Source organism: Carassius carassius, chromosome 13 (assembly GCF_963082965.1).
Source record: "Carassius carassius chromosome 13, fCarCar2.1, whole genome shotgun sequence".
Taxonomy (NCBI): domain Eukaryota; kingdom Metazoa; phylum Chordata; class Actinopteri; order Cypriniformes; family Cyprinidae; genus Carassius; species Carassius carassius.
Genome location: NC_081767.1, coordinates 24,238,311 through 24,258,768, shown reverse-complemented (window position 1 = coordinate 24,258,768; position 20,458 = coordinate 24,238,311). Strand labels below are relative to the sequence as shown.

General features: G+C 36.0%; 2 protein-coding genes, 6 non-coding genes and 2 pseudogenes across 8 annotated transcripts; 1 reads left to right on the top strand and 9 right to left on the bottom strand.

The window, feature by feature from the left end:
- Positions 1-10: 10 nt before the first annotated feature.
- On the bottom strand, positions 11-5,748 carry LOC132156159 (large ribosomal subunit protein uL4B-like). The gene is made up of 10 exons (XM_059565047.1): positions 5,593-5,748; positions 4,637-4,808; positions 4,346-4,452; positions 3,585-3,723; positions 1,967-2,091; positions 1,741-1,870; positions 858-1,014; positions 562-645; positions 255-375; positions 11-175 (listed from the first exon to the last, which is right to left on the bottom strand). Exons 1-10 carry the CDS (start codon positions 5,593-5,595, stop codon positions 80-82), a joined length of 1,134 nt encoding a protein of 377 aa, XP_059421030.1. The 5' UTR covers positions 5,596-5,748; the 3' UTR covers positions 11-79.
- On the bottom strand, positions 452-520 carry LOC132156435 (small nucleolar RNA SNORD18). Its single transcript, XR_009437416.1, has one exon. It is a non-coding gene; the product is annotated as a small nucleolar RNA SNORD18 (small nucleolar RNA).
- LOC132156433 (small nucleolar RNA SNORD18) lies at positions 1,650-1,718 on the bottom strand. Its single transcript, XR_009437414.1, has one exon. It is a non-coding gene; the product is annotated as a small nucleolar RNA SNORD18 (small nucleolar RNA).
- On the bottom strand, positions 3,363-3,493 carry LOC132156438 (small nucleolar RNA SNORA35). Its single transcript, XR_009437419.1, has one exon. It is a non-coding gene; the product is annotated as a small nucleolar RNA SNORA35 (small nucleolar RNA).
- Positions 4,183-4,280, bottom strand: LOC132156436 (small nucleolar RNA SNORD16). The gene has a single exon (XR_009437417.1). It is a non-coding gene; the product is annotated as a small nucleolar RNA SNORD16 (small nucleolar RNA).
- Positions 4,531-4,599, bottom strand: LOC132156434 (small nucleolar RNA SNORD18). The gene has a single exon (XR_009437415.1). It is a non-coding gene; the product is annotated as a small nucleolar RNA SNORD18 (small nucleolar RNA).
- LOC132156437 (small nucleolar RNA SNORD16) lies at positions 4,887-4,985 on the bottom strand. Its single transcript, XR_009437418.1, has one exon. It is a non-coding gene; the product is annotated as a small nucleolar RNA SNORD16 (small nucleolar RNA).
- A 339-nt stretch (positions 5,749-6,087) lies between the features above and the next one.
- On the top strand, positions 6,088-9,664 carry LOC132155760 (protein zwilch homolog; annotated as a pseudogene).
- A 600-nt stretch (positions 9,665-10,264) lies between these two features.
- Positions 10,265-15,044, bottom strand: LOC132155759 (lactase-like protein; annotated as a pseudogene).
- A 2,693-nt stretch (positions 15,045-17,737) lies between these two features.
- Positions 17,738-20,193, bottom strand: LOC132155681 (snRNA-activating protein complex subunit 5-like). The gene is made up of 4 exons (XM_059564404.1): positions 20,041-20,193; positions 19,423-19,538; positions 19,270-19,344; positions 17,738-18,722 (listed from the first exon to the last, which is right to left on the bottom strand). The coding sequence occupies exons 2-4, from the start codon at positions 19,510-19,512 to the stop codon at positions 18,543-18,545; spliced, it is 345 nt and encodes a 114-aa protein (XP_059420387.1). The 5' UTR covers positions 19,513-19,538; positions 20,041-20,193; the 3' UTR covers positions 17,738-18,542.
- Positions 20,194-20,458: the final 265 nt, after the last annotated feature.

The window sequence follows — 20,458 nt, the reverse complement described above, 5'->3', positions numbered from 1 at the left end:
AAAGGACAGATTTATCTGAATTTTCAACAGCGGTTTTATTTGAAAATTATTTGTGAACTCCATAGTATGTTCATGAGCTCTAAGCTTGAGCTGGAGCAGGTGCAGCTGCAGGCTTCTTGGCCTTGGTTTTCTTCACAACCCTTTTCTTCTTGGGTTTCAGCATCTTGGCCTTGATCTGCACAAAATGCACAGATTTAGAAATTGCTTAGCGTGTAATCACACTAGTGACACTTGTGGGTCAGGAGGGTACTTACTTCAGGGTTGTGTGCCAGGATAGCACGGCGACGGGCTGTCTTGGCATAGGGGTTGAGCTTTATCATCACCCTCAGGTTCTTCAGAGGGTTCTTCTTGAGCACTCTGCGATGAATCTTGTGTCTGCAATTGTATAATCAAATCTTGTTACTCTACTTGTACTGTAGACTAAAAAATAAGTTGGAATTTTAAAGCAAGATGGCTCAGAACTTCCATTACAATCATTAGTCAGAAACACGGACCTGAAGTAGGAATCTCATCACTTCAATTATGATGGCAATATAGGAGATCAAAGTAACAAAAACGTACTTAGCAGGACGAAGTGCCTTCTGGACCTCCTGGCTATTCAGGATTCTGTGCAGATCTGTATTGTTCATTTTGTGCATGGGCAAGCTGAAACATAATGCAGTAAGTTAATGGTCAATGTTTAGATATTTTAAATATCTAGGTGTGCATCTGAACAAGTGGGGTATCAGAACACTATTTTTTCCCTCAGAACTTCTTATATTATCATTGCGTTCATAAACACGGACAAAGTATAAGCTCATCACTGTTGTTTAAAGCACAAGCAGACAAACTCAAGAACGAAGGGTAAGGGAACTTACTTGTAGTCAACTTTAAGGGAGGAGGCTTTGCGCCAAGTGCCATAGAGGTCATCCAGTTTGCGGAATGCACCCTCAGTCCAAATGCAAAAGCGCCCGATGTGTCCACCTGGAGCAAGCTTCAACAGGTCCAGTCTGCTCACGGACTGCAGTGTGATGCCTGGAAAAGAGAACATGTGGTTAATAATTTTGCAACCACCTAGATTAACACAATTTGTCTTATCAGGTAGGGATGTAACTATTTACTCAACTCATGATTTTGATTTCACGATTCGATTTTCCCACAATTTTTGTCTGTGCCCTTTCCATTTAAAATAAGAGGCAACCACTGCATTTTAATCATGATCCAAACAAAGATGCTGCATACATGCAGCATGAGCAGCTTTTAATCTAAATTAGATTGTAGAATTTCGAAATCTGAAGCATAAACAGAATAGTCTTGCATTAGTTTTGTGAGCGAAACGGCAGACGAGCGGAATGAGACGCAAATTCACTCTCTGACAACAGGTGTTGCTTATGAAAAGCAATGACAAGTGTTTCCTGGGTTAACGCTGTAAACAAAGCAGAGCTGTGCTTATGAACAATACTTTGATATGCATTGTTCAGAGGCAAGATGAAAAGAAAATACCACGGAAACTTTTCTAAAGACAATCAGTTCCCCTCAAAAGAGATACATTCATATAAACTCCAACTGCAATTGTATCGGGATTTGTTTGGCATCCCAACCGATTTGAAAACATACAGTTTGAATTATTTCCAACCGCCTCACGGTTAATCATTACATCCCTACAGTTAGGGATCAGATCTTCCACTGAAATCACAGGATTCATTAACACGGACCAGAAGTGGATATCATCACCACAAAATACAAGATCACTTCTCGTACCAGGGATATTTCTGAAAGCTCGTGTCACACCGTTGTCTTCGTTGTAGATGATGCATGGTCCCTTACGCTGGATACGCCTTCGGTTCCTCATCTTACCTTTACCAGCACGCATACGCTGAGAAGCATAAACCTAGAGACCAGAAATATGCATCAAAGAGTTCATGTTGGTAAAGCTTTTGATGTAAAAGACGTAAAAACATTTTCAGTCAGTTTGACAGTAGCTCACCTTTTTGATGTCGTTCCATGCCTTAAGCTTCTTCAACAAAAGTACAGCCTCCTTAGTCTTCTTGTATCCCTCAACTTTATCATCAACAACAAGTGGGACCTCAGGAATCTCCTCAATGCGGTGACCTGAAACAGTAGGGTTGGGTACAGTTTACATTTTAATCGATACCTGAATTTTGGTGCCCACACAGTAACTTTTTTCGGTACTTTACTCTGTGTAATTACAAAAACATTTCAGTGAAAAACTAAGTCCAAAAGTCTCAATTTCAACATTTTGAATTATAGGGCCCTACAAACTTTTTTCCCCCTACAATTCAGTGATTAATAAAAAATAATAATGGTGTTAATTTATACTTTTTAAAATTTTAATTGTATTTAAATTTGATAGAAAATTTAATATTTAAAGATATACATTACTGTACAAAAGTACTACAAGAATAATACATTTCTTATCCTATGGTTGCTCTAACTTTTATGACTTCCTTTGTTTCTAATTTTTCTTTTTACTTTCATGAGAATGAATTAAAGACTAAAATCACTTCAAACCTTGTCTATCGCACACCTAAACTGAACAGCCTATGTTCATTCGTAAAACTAGTTCATAACATGCAAGCTGACATGTCCTTACTTAGTAATGTAATGCAACAAGTAATACAAGAGTAATACATTTCTGTTTCAAGTTAAACTGTACTTTTATTTTTTTACAGGTTTCCAGAAAGTTTCTGTGTGTACACAATATGATGCTATTTTTCTCAAAGCGTTAAAATTCTCAAAGTGACTCACAGCAGCTCTGGAGATTAAGTTTGTTCATGCCGTTATATAGTGAGACGCAGAAGCTGAAAATTACCACGAGCATCACGCGTGCTTCAGTATTTGTCTAGCAAACAAAACCGCGTTTCTGCCATTCATACATACAGAGACAAGCAGAACATGCAGGATTCATATTTAAACCATCTTTTTACATTTTAATATTAACAGACTCTATTTTTTAAGTGGCAGACCTTTTTTTTTTCCCGTCCGTAAATTTGTGAATTCTGTGGCATTCCTACGGAGTAAATTCTATTTTTAAAAAATGGACTCCATGATCCTGTCCGCATTTTTGCAGAAACCACCATACGGCCCTAGAAATGGAACCACACTTCAGAACATTTGGGCTTGCCCTGTGTGCTGTTTGAACGAGTAGCGGGGTGACATCATGTCATAGGGTCTCTCTCTCTCTCTGTAGCGCATGCGCCCAGACGCATTCTCGGGTACCGAAATCGAACACTGATTGATTTAACGTGAAATGGCACTCTGTAGTACCGACTCAATTCGGACAGTACCCAACCCTAGTTACAAGTCAGGAAAACAACAACAACGACATTTTTTAAATGTAATGTCAAATATTCTATATTTAATGCTGTGCCCAGCCTTCGAAAGGGAAAAACCAACTGTTTGGTTCAGCCCTTCTGCAAACTGAGGTTTCTTTTGCACTGAATTGACAGCAGAATGCCAATAGGTGGCAACCCACATCATATATACAGTGCACACAGGCACTTTCATTATAAGGGCTCCAGGGAGACCCCAACTAGTAGAAAATGAAAGGACTATGAAGCTCTGGACACAATGTATTCACTCACCTTTGGCCATGACGAGAGCGGGCAGAGCAGAGGCAGCCAGGGCAGAGCAGATGGCATAACGCTTCTGGTTAACATTAACCCTGCGGTGCCAACGGCGCCAGGTCTTTGTGGGGGCAAACATGCGACCACCACGACACATCTACAGTTGAGTCAAGGTTACTATTTCACACGAAAGGCCTGTTCACACAAAGGTAAATATTCAGTGCAAAAATCTGATGCAATAAGCATCTTGATTTGAATCAACGACTGACTTTCTCTTCATAGAAAGGGGGTCTAACCTCTTTTCCAATACACTGCAAAGAAAACTAGCCAATGATTTGCACGGTCATATGCCTCATACAATTTGGTGGCACTAACGAACAAAGTGGCTCTCATGTCTCTGTGCTCTTCTTTTAGGAGATATTTGATGAACACCATAGCGAAAACAAAATTCTGAGCAGCTGTTTGAAAACAGGTAGTATCATATCGTAGTAACTGAGGTAAGCACTGTATTTACCTACTGCTGTTTACTTAAAAAAAAAAAAAAAAAAAGTTTTTATACTGAACATTTCTGTTTGTGTGAACAGGACTTAAATTTTTAAGTATACATCTGTGAACCAGCTCAGACTTGATATTCGTCAGCCTTCCACACCAGCATGAGACAGCAGGCAACTGTCGCTGTGCGCAGAGTAGGACGCAAATTACACCATCACAGCAAGGGTTGCTAATAATCAAGATTTGACAAGTTTTTTTAAAGTAAATATTGTGATAGTTCAGGATACATTTCCGAAAGCACCCTGTCCGGAGCGGTGGGTGCCACCACCGCGCACACGAGGGATACGGGCAACGGCTCTTCCTGTGCCCCATGACTCTGCACTGGTCTGGTGACCTGAAACAACACAATATCTTCAAGTTATATTTGATCATGTCATACCATAGTATAAAATATATGACAAACAGACAAATGCCTCTCAGAACTTCCAGCATAATCAGTTGTCAGAAACACGGACCTCGAAGTGGAATATCATCACTGAAATTACATTTCAACAATGTGGATTTAAATCAACACTCACCAGCCAGTTCACTGACAGCGTAGGGCTGGCGCTTGTTCTTGCGCATGTTGGTATGCACAAAGTTCACAACATCAGGGCGGATTGGAGCCCTGAACACTGCAGGCAGAACCACATTTTTGCCGGATGTCTCCCCTTTCTCAGAGTAGACAGAGATTAATGGTCGGGCACAAGCCTAAAACAACAAAAACAGAAATATGAATTACTTTTATCTCCACTCACAAGTTTATTCATCAATTACAACACTTAATCTTGCTCAGTCTCTGTTTTTCTTCAACCATCTGTGCCAGCATGAGACAGCAGGCAACTGTCACTCAACACGGAGTAGGACGCAAATTACACCATCATAGCAAGAGTACCAGATAAAAATAAATAAAAAAGATGCAAATAATATAGCTATAGAGTAAGTAGGAAACTGCTGTCCATTAGTGAAAAAATAAAACTGTGATATAATTTACTTATCCTATGGTTGCTCTTACTTTTATGACTTGCTTTGTGTCTAATTTTTCTTTTTACTTTCATGAGAATGAATTAAAGACTAAAACCACTTCAAACCTTGTCTATCGCACACCTAAACTGAACGGCCTATGTTCATTCGTATAACTAGGCCATAACACGCAAGCTGACATGTCCTTACATCTAATATCAAAGCTGTTCAATTCTGTTTAGGTAACACATCAGGTTTTATAAAAGAACGGAATAGTATTAATTTAAAAAAGTAACTGAATTTCGAGGTAATCACCCCTAAACAGTTATCTGCCAAATCATGACTACACGTGTATACACTCCGCACTCAAAATGGCTCCTGTAGCCACTGTAGTGCGAGCATAGTGGCTAAGCGGTGATATTTTCATCGAAAAACTACCAAGTGATGACTTATATGAAAGTAAAATAATGTAACGAAAAAGCTTTATTAAAAACGCGCTTAAGGCGGTAAAAACAACATTCACTGCGCTCACCATTATAGTAAATGTTCACGGCTCGCCAGGAACCACGCTCCTAACTCGATGGCGGCCACGGAAGAAAAGGAAGAATGAAACACTCCACCGGCACTTGCATATCCATCCGACATGTGTCATTTCCGCCTAAGTCTGTGCTTTATTTCAGGCAAAATCTTACTTTTATAAACATGATCTTGATTTAGTTATAAAATTAATCTGCATCATTTATTATTTTAATGACAATGATTTGCAACAAGAGACATGCGATGACATAATAAACGTGGCAGCATGTTTAGGAACTATTTAAGCAGTGGGAGCTGGCGGATGGGTCATATGGATCTACTTTCAAGTAATTCATTCAAATATTTTTTTCAGGATTTCATTAATTTAATCTTTCTTTTAAATAATACTGTAAAAAACGTTTTGAATATTTATATTTTTAAAGAATATGTGTGACAAAAGGACGTTTGCGACGTAACCCTCATGACGTAACTTACATTAGGCGCTGTAATCAAATCCTGTAAGCTTTTAATTAAAACAGAAATAATTTATTACTTATATCTAGTTTTTTAAACGGGGGGCATGGGATCCAACATAGTTTCGGACGCCAACGCATTTTTTAAATTTCTGAAGTGAGTTATTGAAACTGTATTTTCTATAACGATTGACTGAACTCTAATAACTAGCAGATCTTCCATGTTTTGCTACGTACAGTATATCATAGACAGCATATATTATATGATGTCTATGCAGTATATATACGCATATGTGTAATTGATATGTTATTCTTAAGTTTTCTTCCCTTGCTTGTTTTAGGTTGCGTCAAAATGAAAATAAAGAGAACTGCACGTATATGGTAAAACTAATATGGATGCAGATTAATAGAAAAGATGTTTAGTCATGCGTGTTAAAATGTATTTATTTATTTCAGGATGATATTTCAGTACTTCTGGTGGAGAAGGAAAAGCTTTTGCACGACATAGTCTGTGGAAACCAGCCTCGTCTGAGAAAGCAGTAAGTCAGTTTGTGATGCCCCCCATCATGTGCTATTCTTCTTAACAATAAACATTACATAACTTGTGAACCTATTCAATGAAAAGCAGCCAAAGTGTGAACCTGAAGCTACAGAAACTACAGCTGAAACCAGTCTTTAAAGTGGAGCAAGATCTAGGACCTCAGCCTCTCTCTGTTCTGAAAGGTGAAAGAAGCTGCTTCTTAGTATGATTGGATAATTATTTTTCCCTTAAGAATGGTGAGCACAATAATAAAGAATTATTTTTACTTCCTTTCTTTAACTAGGCAGCTGTTGTCGTGGTACACCATGGCTCACAACCCCAACATGCCCCGGGTAGAAGCCCCAGGGACTCTGCACACTCTCTGGGTCCGCTGTGACAAATCAGACCCATGTGCCACCGTCTGGCTTGGAGTAGAAACTGTCTAAAGTGGGAACAAAACCAGCGGTGTCAAACTGTATACAGTCAGCTGCAAAGGTAGTAGTCCTCATTTCTTACTAATTCATTACTTAAAGAGATAAGTACCCATAAAAAGATTTCTCTTTGTAAACAGAGACAATGTATTTCAGGTCCACATTGGATGAGCTAAAACAAGCGCACGAGAAAAGACATCGTCCTTCTACAGTAATCATTTTTTGTCATTTAGCTCCTATAGGTTTCTCAATGTTAAGTGTCTGTTAAGATACTTATATATGTTTTTTTCTTTCAGGTGACAACCAAAGGCTATGCACAGTACAACCTGTTTTGCCCCTTAAAAGAGGAGAGCATGATGTTTGAGTCCCAGAGCAGTCTCACGTGGAACAATGTGGAGAAAGTCTTGGAGTGTCCTTCCTTGTCTGCTAAAGCATCTCTGGTCAGCAACAGTGCCACATCTAGTTCCCTTTGACACTTTAGTCCCAATTAATCCGTTTTGATCATAATAATATGTATCGATACTAACTTAGTATTGAGGTTACTAAGTATTTTGTGTAGCTTTTTTTTTTTTTTTGCTATTTACAGAATATTAAAGTCACAGTTGGAGGCATAAGGAGTCCATTGTATCAGACCTATGGAGAGATGGAGTTCCTTCTGGTGAGTGTTTGAAATTAATTGTGTTTCCTATACAGTGCAATTTCAGTGTTCTATTACATTTTATGTGAATTAGATTTTGTTTTTATATTTTTAGGTGTTTTTTAATTTTAGTTAAAGGTTTTTAGTAATGTTGTTATTTGTTAATACATTTAGTTGTTGTCATTTTTGTATTTCAGCTTATTTGAAGTCTTTTCATTTAAGCATTTTAAGTCTGTCATCTAATAAGTATATTTTATGTTGTTTCAGCTTTATTTCAATGAATGAATTCTATTTTAAATAGTTTGTTAACAATAACAATGGTTTTCCTGTAATAAACAAATTATTGACTCCTGTTATAAAACAATAAATTTATTCTAGATAGAGAAAGGTTTAACACTATATTATATCATATTATAATTAATATGTAATATAATTATTTTCATGTCATCAGCATGTACTGCTTTTGTTTTAAAAAGTTTGACTAGACTCTGGCAGAGGGTTTAGAGAAACTGAATGGTTGGAACCAATGGAGATTCAGTCTGCAGTGGACCTGACCAGAGCACTCATAGAGTGTACAGTATAGCAGCTGTAGTGATTACAGTGAGATTAATCCATTTCTTCAGGAAATGCAGAAAAACATCTTTTACTGTAACCAAATTTTATATATATGTTTTTTTTCCCTTATAGGTGTAACTTCATGACATAACAGAATGCCTGAAAATAGTTGTCAAAGCAGTGAAACCTGGTAAAATCAAACCATGGCTGCGTGCAGCTCCATGTCTGTTTTAACAATTATGTGAATAAATATGAAATAACATCTTTTTTTCAGCATAAATATTTAAAAATGGTGTAATGAGTGTATTTTTCGCCTTAGATCCACAAAGACAGCAATAGTACTCTCAGTAAGCTGATCCTGCAGTTGTACCAGCAGCAGATAGACAGGACTGTGTTAGCCTCTCACTGGCCTCTCACCCGCTAATATGCTGCTGGAGCTCGGCCTGGACAAGATCAGGAAAGACTTTATCAACTACCTTGTTGGTACATTAATTTATACAGTTCAAAATGAAATCTAGTTAATTCTCCTTTTTATTATTTTTAGGAAAGGAACTCACAACTCTCAACTATTTGGTAGGAAACACTTAATTTTTTATTTTATTTTTTATTTAGGTGAATACTAGCATGTACTGGGGTGGTTTATACATTTATCTTAAATTTTTAGAGTTACTGTTTGGACACAGAGGTGGACCTGCAGGAGCAGGTGATAAGAGTGAGGAAACTGCACCACCTGCTGGAGATCCTGGGCACCTGCAGCACTTTCCTCAGTCTTCCTCAAGATCGCATCTTCCTGTTCACTCAGTAAGTTATCTTTTTTTTTTTCACAAGAAATTGTGATTTATGATTTAGAGGGCATTTATTTTTTTATCAGAGAGCACTGCATATCCCTTGATGGTGCATTGCAAGAGAATAAGAGTGTTCTAATCGTAATATCTAAAATCAGGTCCTGTTTGCAATACTACAAAACATCCAACTATGATGAGAGCCATGTCTTCCAGCTGCAAATTAAGCCTGCACTCATTAGCTACTTTTATGAGAAGTGAGAAGGTGCTGCATTTTTTCATAAGCTGCTATATTCTATCTATAATATTTCCAGTTGATGTAAGATGTACTAAACAGCGAATTACATCTATAAGTATGAATTAATATTGTTTTATGGTATTCTCTCAGGGAGCGGCCATTCTCTTTGGGCAATGGAGTAGACAGGGGTCAAAGGAAGTTAAGACAGCACTGTATCTCAGTGACAGGGCCCTAGTAGACCACATCAGTTTTGACTTAGGTGAAGTCACAGGCTTTTTTTGTTTTCTTTATTTTTTTTGTCTTTTTTTTGTTGTTTTTGTTGAAACCAAATTACATTAAATTTATCTGGTCACACACATGCAGATGTATTCTTGGATGAGTCTGTGAACGGAGAAAATAAGAAGTCTTACTACAGGACCATGGTGAGCTGTAGTCTCATAAGCTTCACTTAACAACAGTAAGATGTCATTTAATGGAAATAAATTCTCAGAAAATTACAATATTTATTTCATAGAAAAGAAATAAAGTCCATATTTACATTGTTTATTTATTTATTTATTTATTTTTAATGCAGTGGTTTTAATTTACTTGTGCACAATACTGTTAAAAAGTTTGGGGTCATTAATTTTAATGTCACCAATGCTACATTTATTTGATAATACAGTCAGAAACAGTATTCATTATAGGGTGGTTGTGTACAACTTGTAAAAGTGCAAGTAGCATTATATGACCCCTTTGAAATAACTTCACAAACAGTCAATTTTAATCCATTCCAAAAGTATCCCAAAAAAAACTAAAAAAAATAAACTTTTTTCTTACCCCAAAGTTATGAACGGGAGTGTATGTACAGCCACTTCAGTTAGCAGATGTCTAAGGTATTCAACTGGGTTTAAGGCAGCTAGTTTAGTCCACATATAAATTTCCAAAACCAGATGACTATTTGCCTATATCATTTCAGCATAGTATCCTTAACCTATGCAAAATATAGTATTAACCAAGAAACAAGTGCCAAATCCAGTTTTTGTTTTGTTTGTTTCCTTTAAAATTGTGAGTTAGTTTCGTTTGCGGAGTAGGAATATGAGAAAGACAGCACTGATCAAAATGCAGAGGGTGCACACAGTGGGAACCACAACCTCAGTCGCCATCTCCATGTGGCTGGGTAAAGGATCTGAAATGTACACACACAAACGTGCTTAGCAGCCCAAACATAACAGCATAGCCCAGTTTCAAACTGCTTTTGCATAACAGAGAACTCAAAGGGTTACTATAGTTCTTTTCCAGCTGTTGTGTGTGGGTGTGATGGCTTACCATGAATAAGCCTTAGAATATTGGCAGCTGTATTCCGCTGTTCCTCTAATGAAGAGAGAAATAATCTTAGGACAGCAGCAGGACACATTAACCCATTTGAGGGCCTATGTGTAAGCTCACAATAAAGCAGCACAATTCAGTTAACTGGGTTATAAACAAAAGGGCAGCATGCCATCCACATCAAGTATTTTTTTAGTTTATACACTTCCATTGTTTGTTTGAGGATTATACAGCACATACAATATAAAGCTGTTCTTTTTGATGGAAAATGTTTCAGTGTGATTCATTAAAAGTTCTATTAGACTATTAGCAATAGCAACATTTTCAGGTTCTGGTTAAGAAGATTTTGAAAGAATCAGATGATTATTTGCTGATAATCAAAACTTCAGCAAAGCAAGCTATCATTAAAGAGGCAGATAGTTCACCAAGTTTATGTTGACTGAATTTCTGCTCGCCATTCCATAAGCAATATGTCATTGTGGCTTATGCATTTGCTTGTGATGAAAACTTGACAACATAGTATGTAATTTATTATAATAATAGAGTGCAACAGTAGGGTTACACAAGTACCAAACTCCCATTGATTTAAAAAAAAAGAAACAAATTCAGTGATGATATATTCTTTTGTTGAAGCTATCAGCCCACATTATTATTATTATTTTAACTAATCCTTTCTGGTGAAAATTACATTACCTATGACTCTGCAAAAAAGGGGAAAAATAAATAAATGGGAAACATACTTCCAGAAGCAATGCCATTAAAAAGTTAGCGAGCACTGTTGCACTCTGTTATAGTTCGTCCTAATGAAATAATATATGTACTATAGAGCCATTTTAACATCTTTCACTGTAGCTTGTAGAATATGGCCTCTGAAGACAGCTTCCTATGATCAGAGTAGGCCAGAACTGGAGGTAACTGGCTTAATGTTCTTTTTTTCTCCTACACCACACAATCATTTTGATGTTTCGCAGATTTTGTCGGAAGTTTGCCAAGCCAAAAAGAACGAGTTACTTCTATATGTACCCTAGTTATCTAACTAAACTCGCTTAATGCAACGTCTAAACATTGGCATCTCTACATGATCTTTATTTTCCTTGGATTTTCTCCTAGCTGGAGGGGCAAACAAAGAAAAAATGTCTCTGTTTCAGACCTCCCCAACAGTATTGTCAATCCATTCTCATGGTAAGCATACCGAGTCCCAATGGACTCTAATGGCTAAGTAGAAACCTAGTCAAACCATAAATGCGGTTAGCATAATAAAACAGCGGAGATCCAGATGAAGACAAGGAATGTTCTCATGTACTGTTCAAGAGGAATTTGTTCCCATTGAATTTGTTCTTGATTAAAGGCTACACGATTATTGTGATGATTGATTGATGATGATTCAAAGCATACAGTCATTGTCTCATTTATACATAATGTTCTCTTACAGATAGAGGCTTGCACAGATGGACACTCCATTCAGGATTCTATTCCGTAATCTGTCTTTTTATGTAGTATTTAACTTGAATTCAGTTAATTACGCCACCTTTTAATACATAGTTTATATAAACAGTTATATATAAAATGGTTTATATGGGTTTGTATCATTTGAAAATAAACATTTGGAACATGTCCAAGGCAATTGGAGTTTGTTCAATATAAGACGACAGAAAAATAATTAGAAAATACCATTTATATGTTAATTACATCCTAATCTTGGGGGTTCTCCAAGACGTTTTGTTGGTAGATAACCAAATGGTGTATTTACCTTTAATGGAAATGTTCTCCGCAAACGTTTCATTGACTTTACACTGTAGCATGTTTCAACACCAAAACAGACGCTCTAATCCAAATAATACCACAAGACGGCTGTCAAACAATCTGAAGCAGAATCAGTTCATTCAAAATGTTGATCAGCGAGCAAACAGCACTTTCCTAAAAAAATAAAAATAAAAGCTCTTTATTATGTAACTGTTTCGGTTCCCTCCACAGGTTTGTAGTCTTTTGAGTATTGTATTTATATATAGATATATATTATACAGATTGATAGATAGACTTATGATTTAGCTTGAGTCCTTGTAATATATAAAACAGAAAACATAAGTAAATTAAACTGCTACTTTTTTATATATCTCTAGGACTAGGTGATTATGACTATACAACAAAATAGATGCCTCTCTCTGATTGGGAAATCCATTGGACTTAATGATGCGTTTGTAGAACTGAACAGAGGCCTTGGGGTAGCAAGGCTTATTTTTGTTCCTGAAGTCCATATAATACAGGCTGAACCTCTCTGAATAGCCCTCATCCCACTCAAACTTGTCCAGAAGGGACCAAGCAATGTAGCCCTTCAAATTCACTCCATCCTTGATAGCTGCAGGAAGACGACAAATAAAATACATCATCATTTATGACAATTCTGTCATCATTTACTCACCACCATTATGCCGTTCCATCCCAAATTTGTATGACTTTCTTTCTTCTGTAGATCACAAAAGATGTTTTGAAAAATTTCTCTTTTATTTTTCTTGTCCATATAATGATTAATGGGGTCCAATATTTTTTTGTACCCCATTGAATTCCATTATATGGACAAAAACAGTTTACACATTCTTCAAAAGATCTTCTTTCGTGTTCCTCAGAAGAAAGTAAGTCACAAGTAAATGATGACAGGTTTTCCATTTTTTGGGTGACCCATCCCTTGACTAATTTTTGGACTGTTACCTTTGAGCATCTCATTGATGTAAGCCTTGTAATACTGTCATAAATCCTCCAGTCATCACACAGTTCTGTGCACATCATCTTCTCTGAGACCCCTATCTCAGTGATGTAGATCATGGGGTTCCCATATTGAGTCTTTAGAAGGTCAAAGAGCATAATTCAAGAATTGTCAATTCCTGACATGATGCAAAGGAATTACTAATATAGATATATATTATTAATGAAACAAGATCATGATTCAGCGCGAGGAAATGATATGAAAAATATGTGCCTTTTAAACAATAAAAGCGTTTGTGCACCTTTATAAAGTTGAGCAGACGGCAGAAGCCCTAAGGAATATAATTTGTTGATATTAGCTAGAGATGAATAGATTGAGCATACCCAAGGGTTGTTAAAAGTTATCCAGTATTTGACACGGTCCCCATAGCGTTCAAAGCAAAGACGGGCAAAGTCATTGAAATAATTAATCATGCTGATGTTCTGCCATCCACCACATTTCTCTTGTAAAACCTGTCCAGAATGTACAGACATGATGATAAAACTTTCCTTAAAAAGGTTACAGACTAATCCATTATTACCATTATTTTGTTTTATCCAGCTGTATCTACTGTCTTGTTTTCAACTGTTTTTGTAACGTGGCATTATTATTATTATTATTACTCAACAAATAAAACAGAGCCCACTGAAGAGTCTGCTGCCTCACATCCTTGTTTTAATTCAAGTTAAATATGACATTTTAGATCTATTCATCAAAACCTTCTAAGAGAGGTTTAATTAATCAGAATGTATTAAATAACGCTATTAATAGGCCTATTGGATGTATGCAGGAATACACACCTGTGGCAGGTCCCAATGATAAAGGGTCACAATGGGAGTGATATTGTGTTCAAGCAGCTCATCAATAAGATCTCCATAGTACTTCACTCCTTTTTCATTCACATGGTCAGCTGTAAATGCACAGAAGTGGAGATCAAATATAATGGGAATTATTAATAACAGATGTCTGACGTAGAGCCAGCAGTACAGATACTTACACCTGATTCCAGTTGGCATGATCCTGGGCCAGGAGATAGAGAACCGATAGTGATTCAGATTCAGCTCTTTCATCAATGAAATATCATCCTATACAAGAAAATGAAGCAGAAATGTTGCATTTCAGCTGGGGCATTTCATAGTCAATATCATAGCAGGAACCATTATGGTCACCTTGATTTTGTAGTATCCCTCACATGAAGAGTCTCCAGTATTATTTAAAAACGTCTATCCCTTCTTATGAGATGCTCAGTCCTTTCTCATCTTTGTCCCAGGCTCCTTCTGTTTGATAGGCTGAACTACCGGCACCCCACAAAAATCCTGACAAGTGAAAGGGGGTGATGAACTGAGAAATCAAAATTCCCTTGATCTTTCGACAAATAAAAGGTCATTGTACTATAAAAACATCCGATTAGTCTCAGAACTCAAAACCTTCTTATTAGTCTAAAAACAGTTATTAAAACCAATCTGCCAAATACAAAATGCTTATAACATTATGAGTGGACTTCAGAGAACAGTACAAAATAATATTAAAAAAGGCAGATTATGACCCCTTTAAAAATTCTTTCATGTGAAGTCTAAATTGAAGTATTATTATTTAACTTTTATCATTGATATCCATGCAGATCAATTAATATCCCAAAGAGCCCATAGTGGCTCAGAAAAGAATCCGTATGGTAATGGTGGGCTCATACCATTTGGAAAAGTGCCATAATAGAAGGAGTCGTGGTTGTTTGCTGACCAGTCGAAGTCCTCAGCCGCAGACAGACACAACACAGCACAGCACATGACACGCTCGTCCAACACGGTGTGACAGCATCATATTCCAGATCTCAGCTCCAGTTCAGTGACTCTCATCAGCACCACGCTCTCCTGATCTGAGAGTTACTCAAATACTAGACATGATTCAATTCTTCAGTTGCTGAAACAATGCCATTTGCCCAGTAATGAATTACCAAAACATAATTTTCCAACATCCGAAAAAAATAAAATAAATTTGCACTCATACTTTTGATTTGAACATACCTCTCACAGAATTTGCACTGATTCCTGATGGACATGGAATGGAAATTAAAACCAAAGAAATCTATCCCACATCCAACTTTGAAGTTTGCAGGTTTGCCATACAAAGCATGTTACTGTTCAGCTTGTGTGACAAAGCACTCTGCTGTACCAAAGGTGGTCCCATGACCCCAGTGTGCATTTGCATTGTATATAAGAGCATATACATATATATTTAATTAGTTCTAAAACATTTTAGCACTCTTTTGCACATTAAGAATATATACATTTTAATTATTAAACATTCTTAAAGTTATAAGAATATATATATTTATCTACTGTTGTGGCACATTAAATATATATACAGGGCCGGCCCGCGGCATAGGCGGTATAGGCAAATGCTAAGGGCGCCACTCATCCATAGGGGCGCCAGAATGAGTGAACAAGTGAATTTTTTTTTTTTTTTTTTTTACATATTTTTTTTTTAATAATAGGCTACTATTTAAAAACCATTAATTCGAAATACTACCAAATAAAGCAAAGAAAAAAAAAAGTCCCGCTCTTCAATCTTCAGTGCTTGAAGTGCGTCAGAAACAGAGCGCGCGCACGATCAGTTGTTGGTAATTTGTTGTGTAGCGTGCCCGACGCCACATCCAATGTAGACAGCACTGCTTTTGTTAACACACAGCTTGTAGAAACGGGCCTGGCAGCTCGCGCCAGTTCTAGACACGGTGAAAGTTTCCTGATTGTAACGGAAGGCCGAATTTAAATGACACATTATAAATGAGCATAGTCTGCGATAGATACAGTGCCAAAAAGAAGAGAAGAGGATAAAGACAGAGGTAAAAGATGTAGTGAAAGAACAATTTATTGCATAGGAGTAAGATACTATAATTTCATGGCAGTTATTTTTACCTTAAACTTAATGTTAGCAGTTGTTCTGAGTTCTGAGTCCCCAGACTGTGATTTTGTACAATCATGTAAGTTTTAAGACGCATTTTTTATTATCACTTTTTTATTAATGTTTTACTCTACAGTTGTGCAGTTTTGGGGGGATACAGTACAGGCCAAAAGTTTGGAAACATTACTATTTTTAATGTTTTTGAAAGAAGTTTCTTCTGCTCATCAAGCCTGCATTTATTTGATCAAAAATACAGAAAAAAATTTAATATTGTGATATATTATTACAATTTAAAATAATTTGTTTTCAATTTATTATACTTTAAATTATCATTTATTTCTGTGATGCAAAGCTGAATTTTCAGCATCATTACTCCATTCTTCAGTGTCACATGTGACATCCGGTCTATCACATGATCCTTTAGAAATCATTCTAATATGATGATTTATTATGAGTGTTGGAAACAGTTCTGCTGTAATGTGTGTGTGTGTGTGTGTGTGTATATATATACATATATATATATATATATATAAATATATGCTAAATCATGAACACAATGACAGGGTGAAATGGGCTGTGATGCATGGGGCGCCAGGTAAAATCTTGCCTAGGGCAGCAAATTGGTCAGGGCCGGCCCTGTATATATATATATATATATATATATATATATATATATATATACAGTACAGACCAAAAGTTTGGACACACCTTCTCATTCAAAGAGTTTTCTTTATTTTCATGACTATGAAAATTGTAGAGTCACACTGAAGGCATCAAGGGCTATTTGACCAAGAAGGAGAGTGATGGGGTGCTGCGCCAGATGACCTGGCCTCCACAGTCACCGGACCTGAACCCAATCAAGATGGTTTAGGGGTGAGCTGGACCGCAGACAGAAGGCAAAAGGGCCAACAAGTGATAAGCATCTCTGGGAACTCCTTCAAGACTGTTGGAAGACCATTTCAGGTGACTACCTCTTGAAGCTCATCAAGAGAATGCCAAGAGTGTGCAAAGCAGTAATCAAAGCAAAAGGTGGCTACTTTGAAGAACCTAGAATATGACATATTTTCAGTTGTTTCACACTTTTTTGTTATGTATATAATTCCATATATAATTCCACATGTGTTAATTCATAGTTTTGATGCCTTCAGTGTGATTCTACAATTTTCATAGTCGTGAAAATAAAGAAAACTCTTTGAATGAGGTGTGTCCAAACTTTTGATCTGTACTTTATATATATATATATATAAACATCATTAAAAATATAATAGTAATATATATTTTAACATTTAATTTGTACTATATATATATATATATATATATATATATATATATATATATATAGAGGACCTAGCCTACATATTTCTAAAACAATCCATTCTGCACCTTAAGAATATATAAATATTAAACATTCTTACGGTTATAAGAATTTACATATATTTTTATCTATTATTGTGGCTTCATTTTTCTAGTCTTTTTGTAAAGTGTAGTACATTGTTAACAGCTTATTAGAAAATGGCGAATGCTGGAAGTGTTTTACTGCATTGCAGGTTCATGTTGTGGATGCGAAGGAGCAGAAGTCTACTGTCACAGAAACTGTACTTTATTAGATTAATAATACTGGCCAACAGAGGAAATGCGGCTGCCTGATCATCATACTTGCCTTTATTAGCATGTACCTTTATTAGGTGTAATGTAAAAAAATCATTCACACGTCATACACTTACATCAAGGCAACACCAAAACACCCAACCAAACAAACTGCATCACTCTGTTAAAGAAGCAGTGCTAAGTCTAAGTGTTTTTAAATGCCATTACACTAAGCACCTTCTTCAAAATCAGCAGAAAAGAGGCTTTTCTCTAACTCTCTGTACATTAACAATGCTGAACCTGAAGTACAAAAAGTTATAATACTAGCTCAGCTAGAACAATTGTCATGCCCATGCATACACAACCTATTCCACACAGTCATCCAAATAGGAAAAAATACCTCTGCTACTTCACAAATGAACTTACACAATACTTATCATCAGCATCATAATAATAATGAATTCAATCTGAAAGCAATACAATAGAATATTAAATAAAGCCTATATGGTACAGCATCACTCGGTGAACACCATGAAATAGAATTGGTGCAATCTTTCATTTATATGTGTTTAAAAAACACATAAAGTGCAGGCTTGGCCAACAGCACAGTAATAGAAGGAGTTGTATTTGTGCTACACATACTTCTGGAGGATTTTACAGATGGGTGAACCAACAGTTTATCTAAAGCAACACCAATCTAAGACGGAGAGACATTTGTAGTCTCTATCAGCATGCCAAATGTGCAGACTACACACCTAAACAAGGAGTAAATGATAAGGCTGTCTTTGCAGGCACAGTCAGTAGTCATCGTCGTCTTCCTCATCTTCTAGCACCATATCGAGGTCGCCATCTGCATCATCATCCTCGTCATCATCCTCTTCCTCCTCCTCTTCTTCTTCCATGTCATAGTCTGTTTGCGCACTTAATATTAGTTTGGTCTGATTGATCTCAGTCTCATCGTCTAGGTTGACTTCCACCTGTGCACAACAAATATATATACATATATATATAAATATATATATATATATATATACACATACATACAGTATTTCATAATTTGTCATTTGTCATCTTGTAACTGGGTGTTAAAGAACCATATCGGAACCTAACTGATCTCAAAGTTTTGAATGGTAGTGTACAGTAAATCAGAAAACTTTATCATAATTTAATTTTGTTTTGTTCTGACCTGATTGTGTCATGATGCAGCGAGTTTTAACATGCTTGACCACAAATGTGAATTTATGATGCTTTTTTCCATTATGGAGTTTTGCTATATAAATCACTAATCACATTTGTTGTATGAAAGGCAAGCTTGGAAATTCTGCCTAGTGTTTCATGAAAGAAATAAAATACATTAAACAAAAATATCAGGTTAACAGAAATGATAACAGAAAATAGGAGCACAAAATATTATATACTTATTAGTAATATTAAATATTGCAAGTGTACTACTCCTTAATAAGCATCACCAGTGTTTAAAATAGTGGTTTTTCTTGTTTTTGTGTTGTCCTTTTGTTTATTTACCTCAGGGGCAGATACTTCATTTGGGCTTTCTTCAGACTGAGCATTTATCATTGACTTCAGAGTCCCTTCCTCAAACTGATGAACATAAAGACTGTTTTAGTCAGTTTTATTGATAGAGACCACAATTTAATATTTACATATGATGGTTCTTACCTTAAGTCTGTTGAGCTGATCTTGCAGCATGATTTTAACTTTCAGTAGAGTCTCCTCTTCCTTTTTGAGTTCCTGAAGGCGACTCAGCATAGTGGATGAGTATTTCTACAGCATTACTGCACACAAAAACAGAAATTTTTTTATTTAGTTTACTCTATTACAGGGCATGACCTCAGGATTAAGAAACAAATACTTATTTCTTTATATGAACTGCAAATTCTTTTTAAATAATGTGGAAATTAACTGTAGGCTACAGTAAGTAAGATCAAATCGGAGATGGAATTTGTAATCGTGCTAGATGTTTAGTTTATGAGTACATCATGTTCCAGATCTCCTGTAGTTTAAAGGTTGCTTTTGTATTTCGCTGTCATTAAATGAGTTATCGAGTTTCATTCAGACTTTTAATTGATATATAAATAATGCATCTTCTAAACGATTATTTTACTGTCATAATGTAAAACCGTGTCGGAGCACATCTTACAATAATGTAACGTTACTGTGTAGACTCAGCTCGTTTAGCAAGCATGCTAGCGGAAATAAATACAGTTAGAAGCAGTTTATTTCGTTTAGCGTCAATCATTTATTTTTTAGCCTCATAAACCAAACGACTTGACTTACTTTACTGGTTCAACACGCACTGAGGAAAGTGCATAATTTCGAATAACCTGTTAATTTATTTTCCTCTCAAATCCACAGTTGTAGCATTCTGAAGAACAAGTCACGCTCACTTCAGCGCGCATGCGCTTAAAGCTCGTGAAAAGTGCCGCAGATCTGAACTGTCCAGAATCCTTCTGCTATAGTTCCTTCTATATAATATAATATAAATAAAAATACAATAATACATAATAATGTAATAATAAATATATTTATTAATATAGTTTTATATATTTCTAGATAAAAAAATATCATTTTATTTTAATGTATTTTATATTATAAATGTAATTTTTATTTAAGCCTATATAATTTTATGTTAACCTCTTGGGACGAATAGACTTTTGTCCTCTGTTGTGGACATTATATTTTAGTGAATTTCTCT

Coding starts and splice junctions, on each gene's coding strand:
- LOC132155681 (XM_059564404.1), bottom strand. CDS start 19,512: ATGCTGAGTCGCCTTCAGGAACTCAAAAAGGAAGAGGAGACTCTACTG. Junction 19,345..19,422: donor ATCAGCTCAACAGACTTAAG/GTAAGAACCATC, acceptor TATGTTCATCAG/TTTGAGGAAGGGACTCTGAA. Junction 18,723..19,269: donor ATGAAGTATCTGCCCCTGAG/GTAAATAAACAA, acceptor TGTTGTGCACAG/GTGGAAGTCAACCTAGACGA.
- LOC132156159 (XM_059565047.1), bottom strand. Junction 3,724..4,345: donor GACAGGGTGCTTTCGGAAAT/GTATCCTGAACT, acceptor ACTCAACTGTAG/ATGTGTCGTGGTGGTCGCAT. Junction 2,092..3,584: donor CGCTCTCGTCATGGCCAAAG/GTGAGTGAATAC, acceptor CTACTGTTTCAG/GTCACCGCATTGAGGAGATT.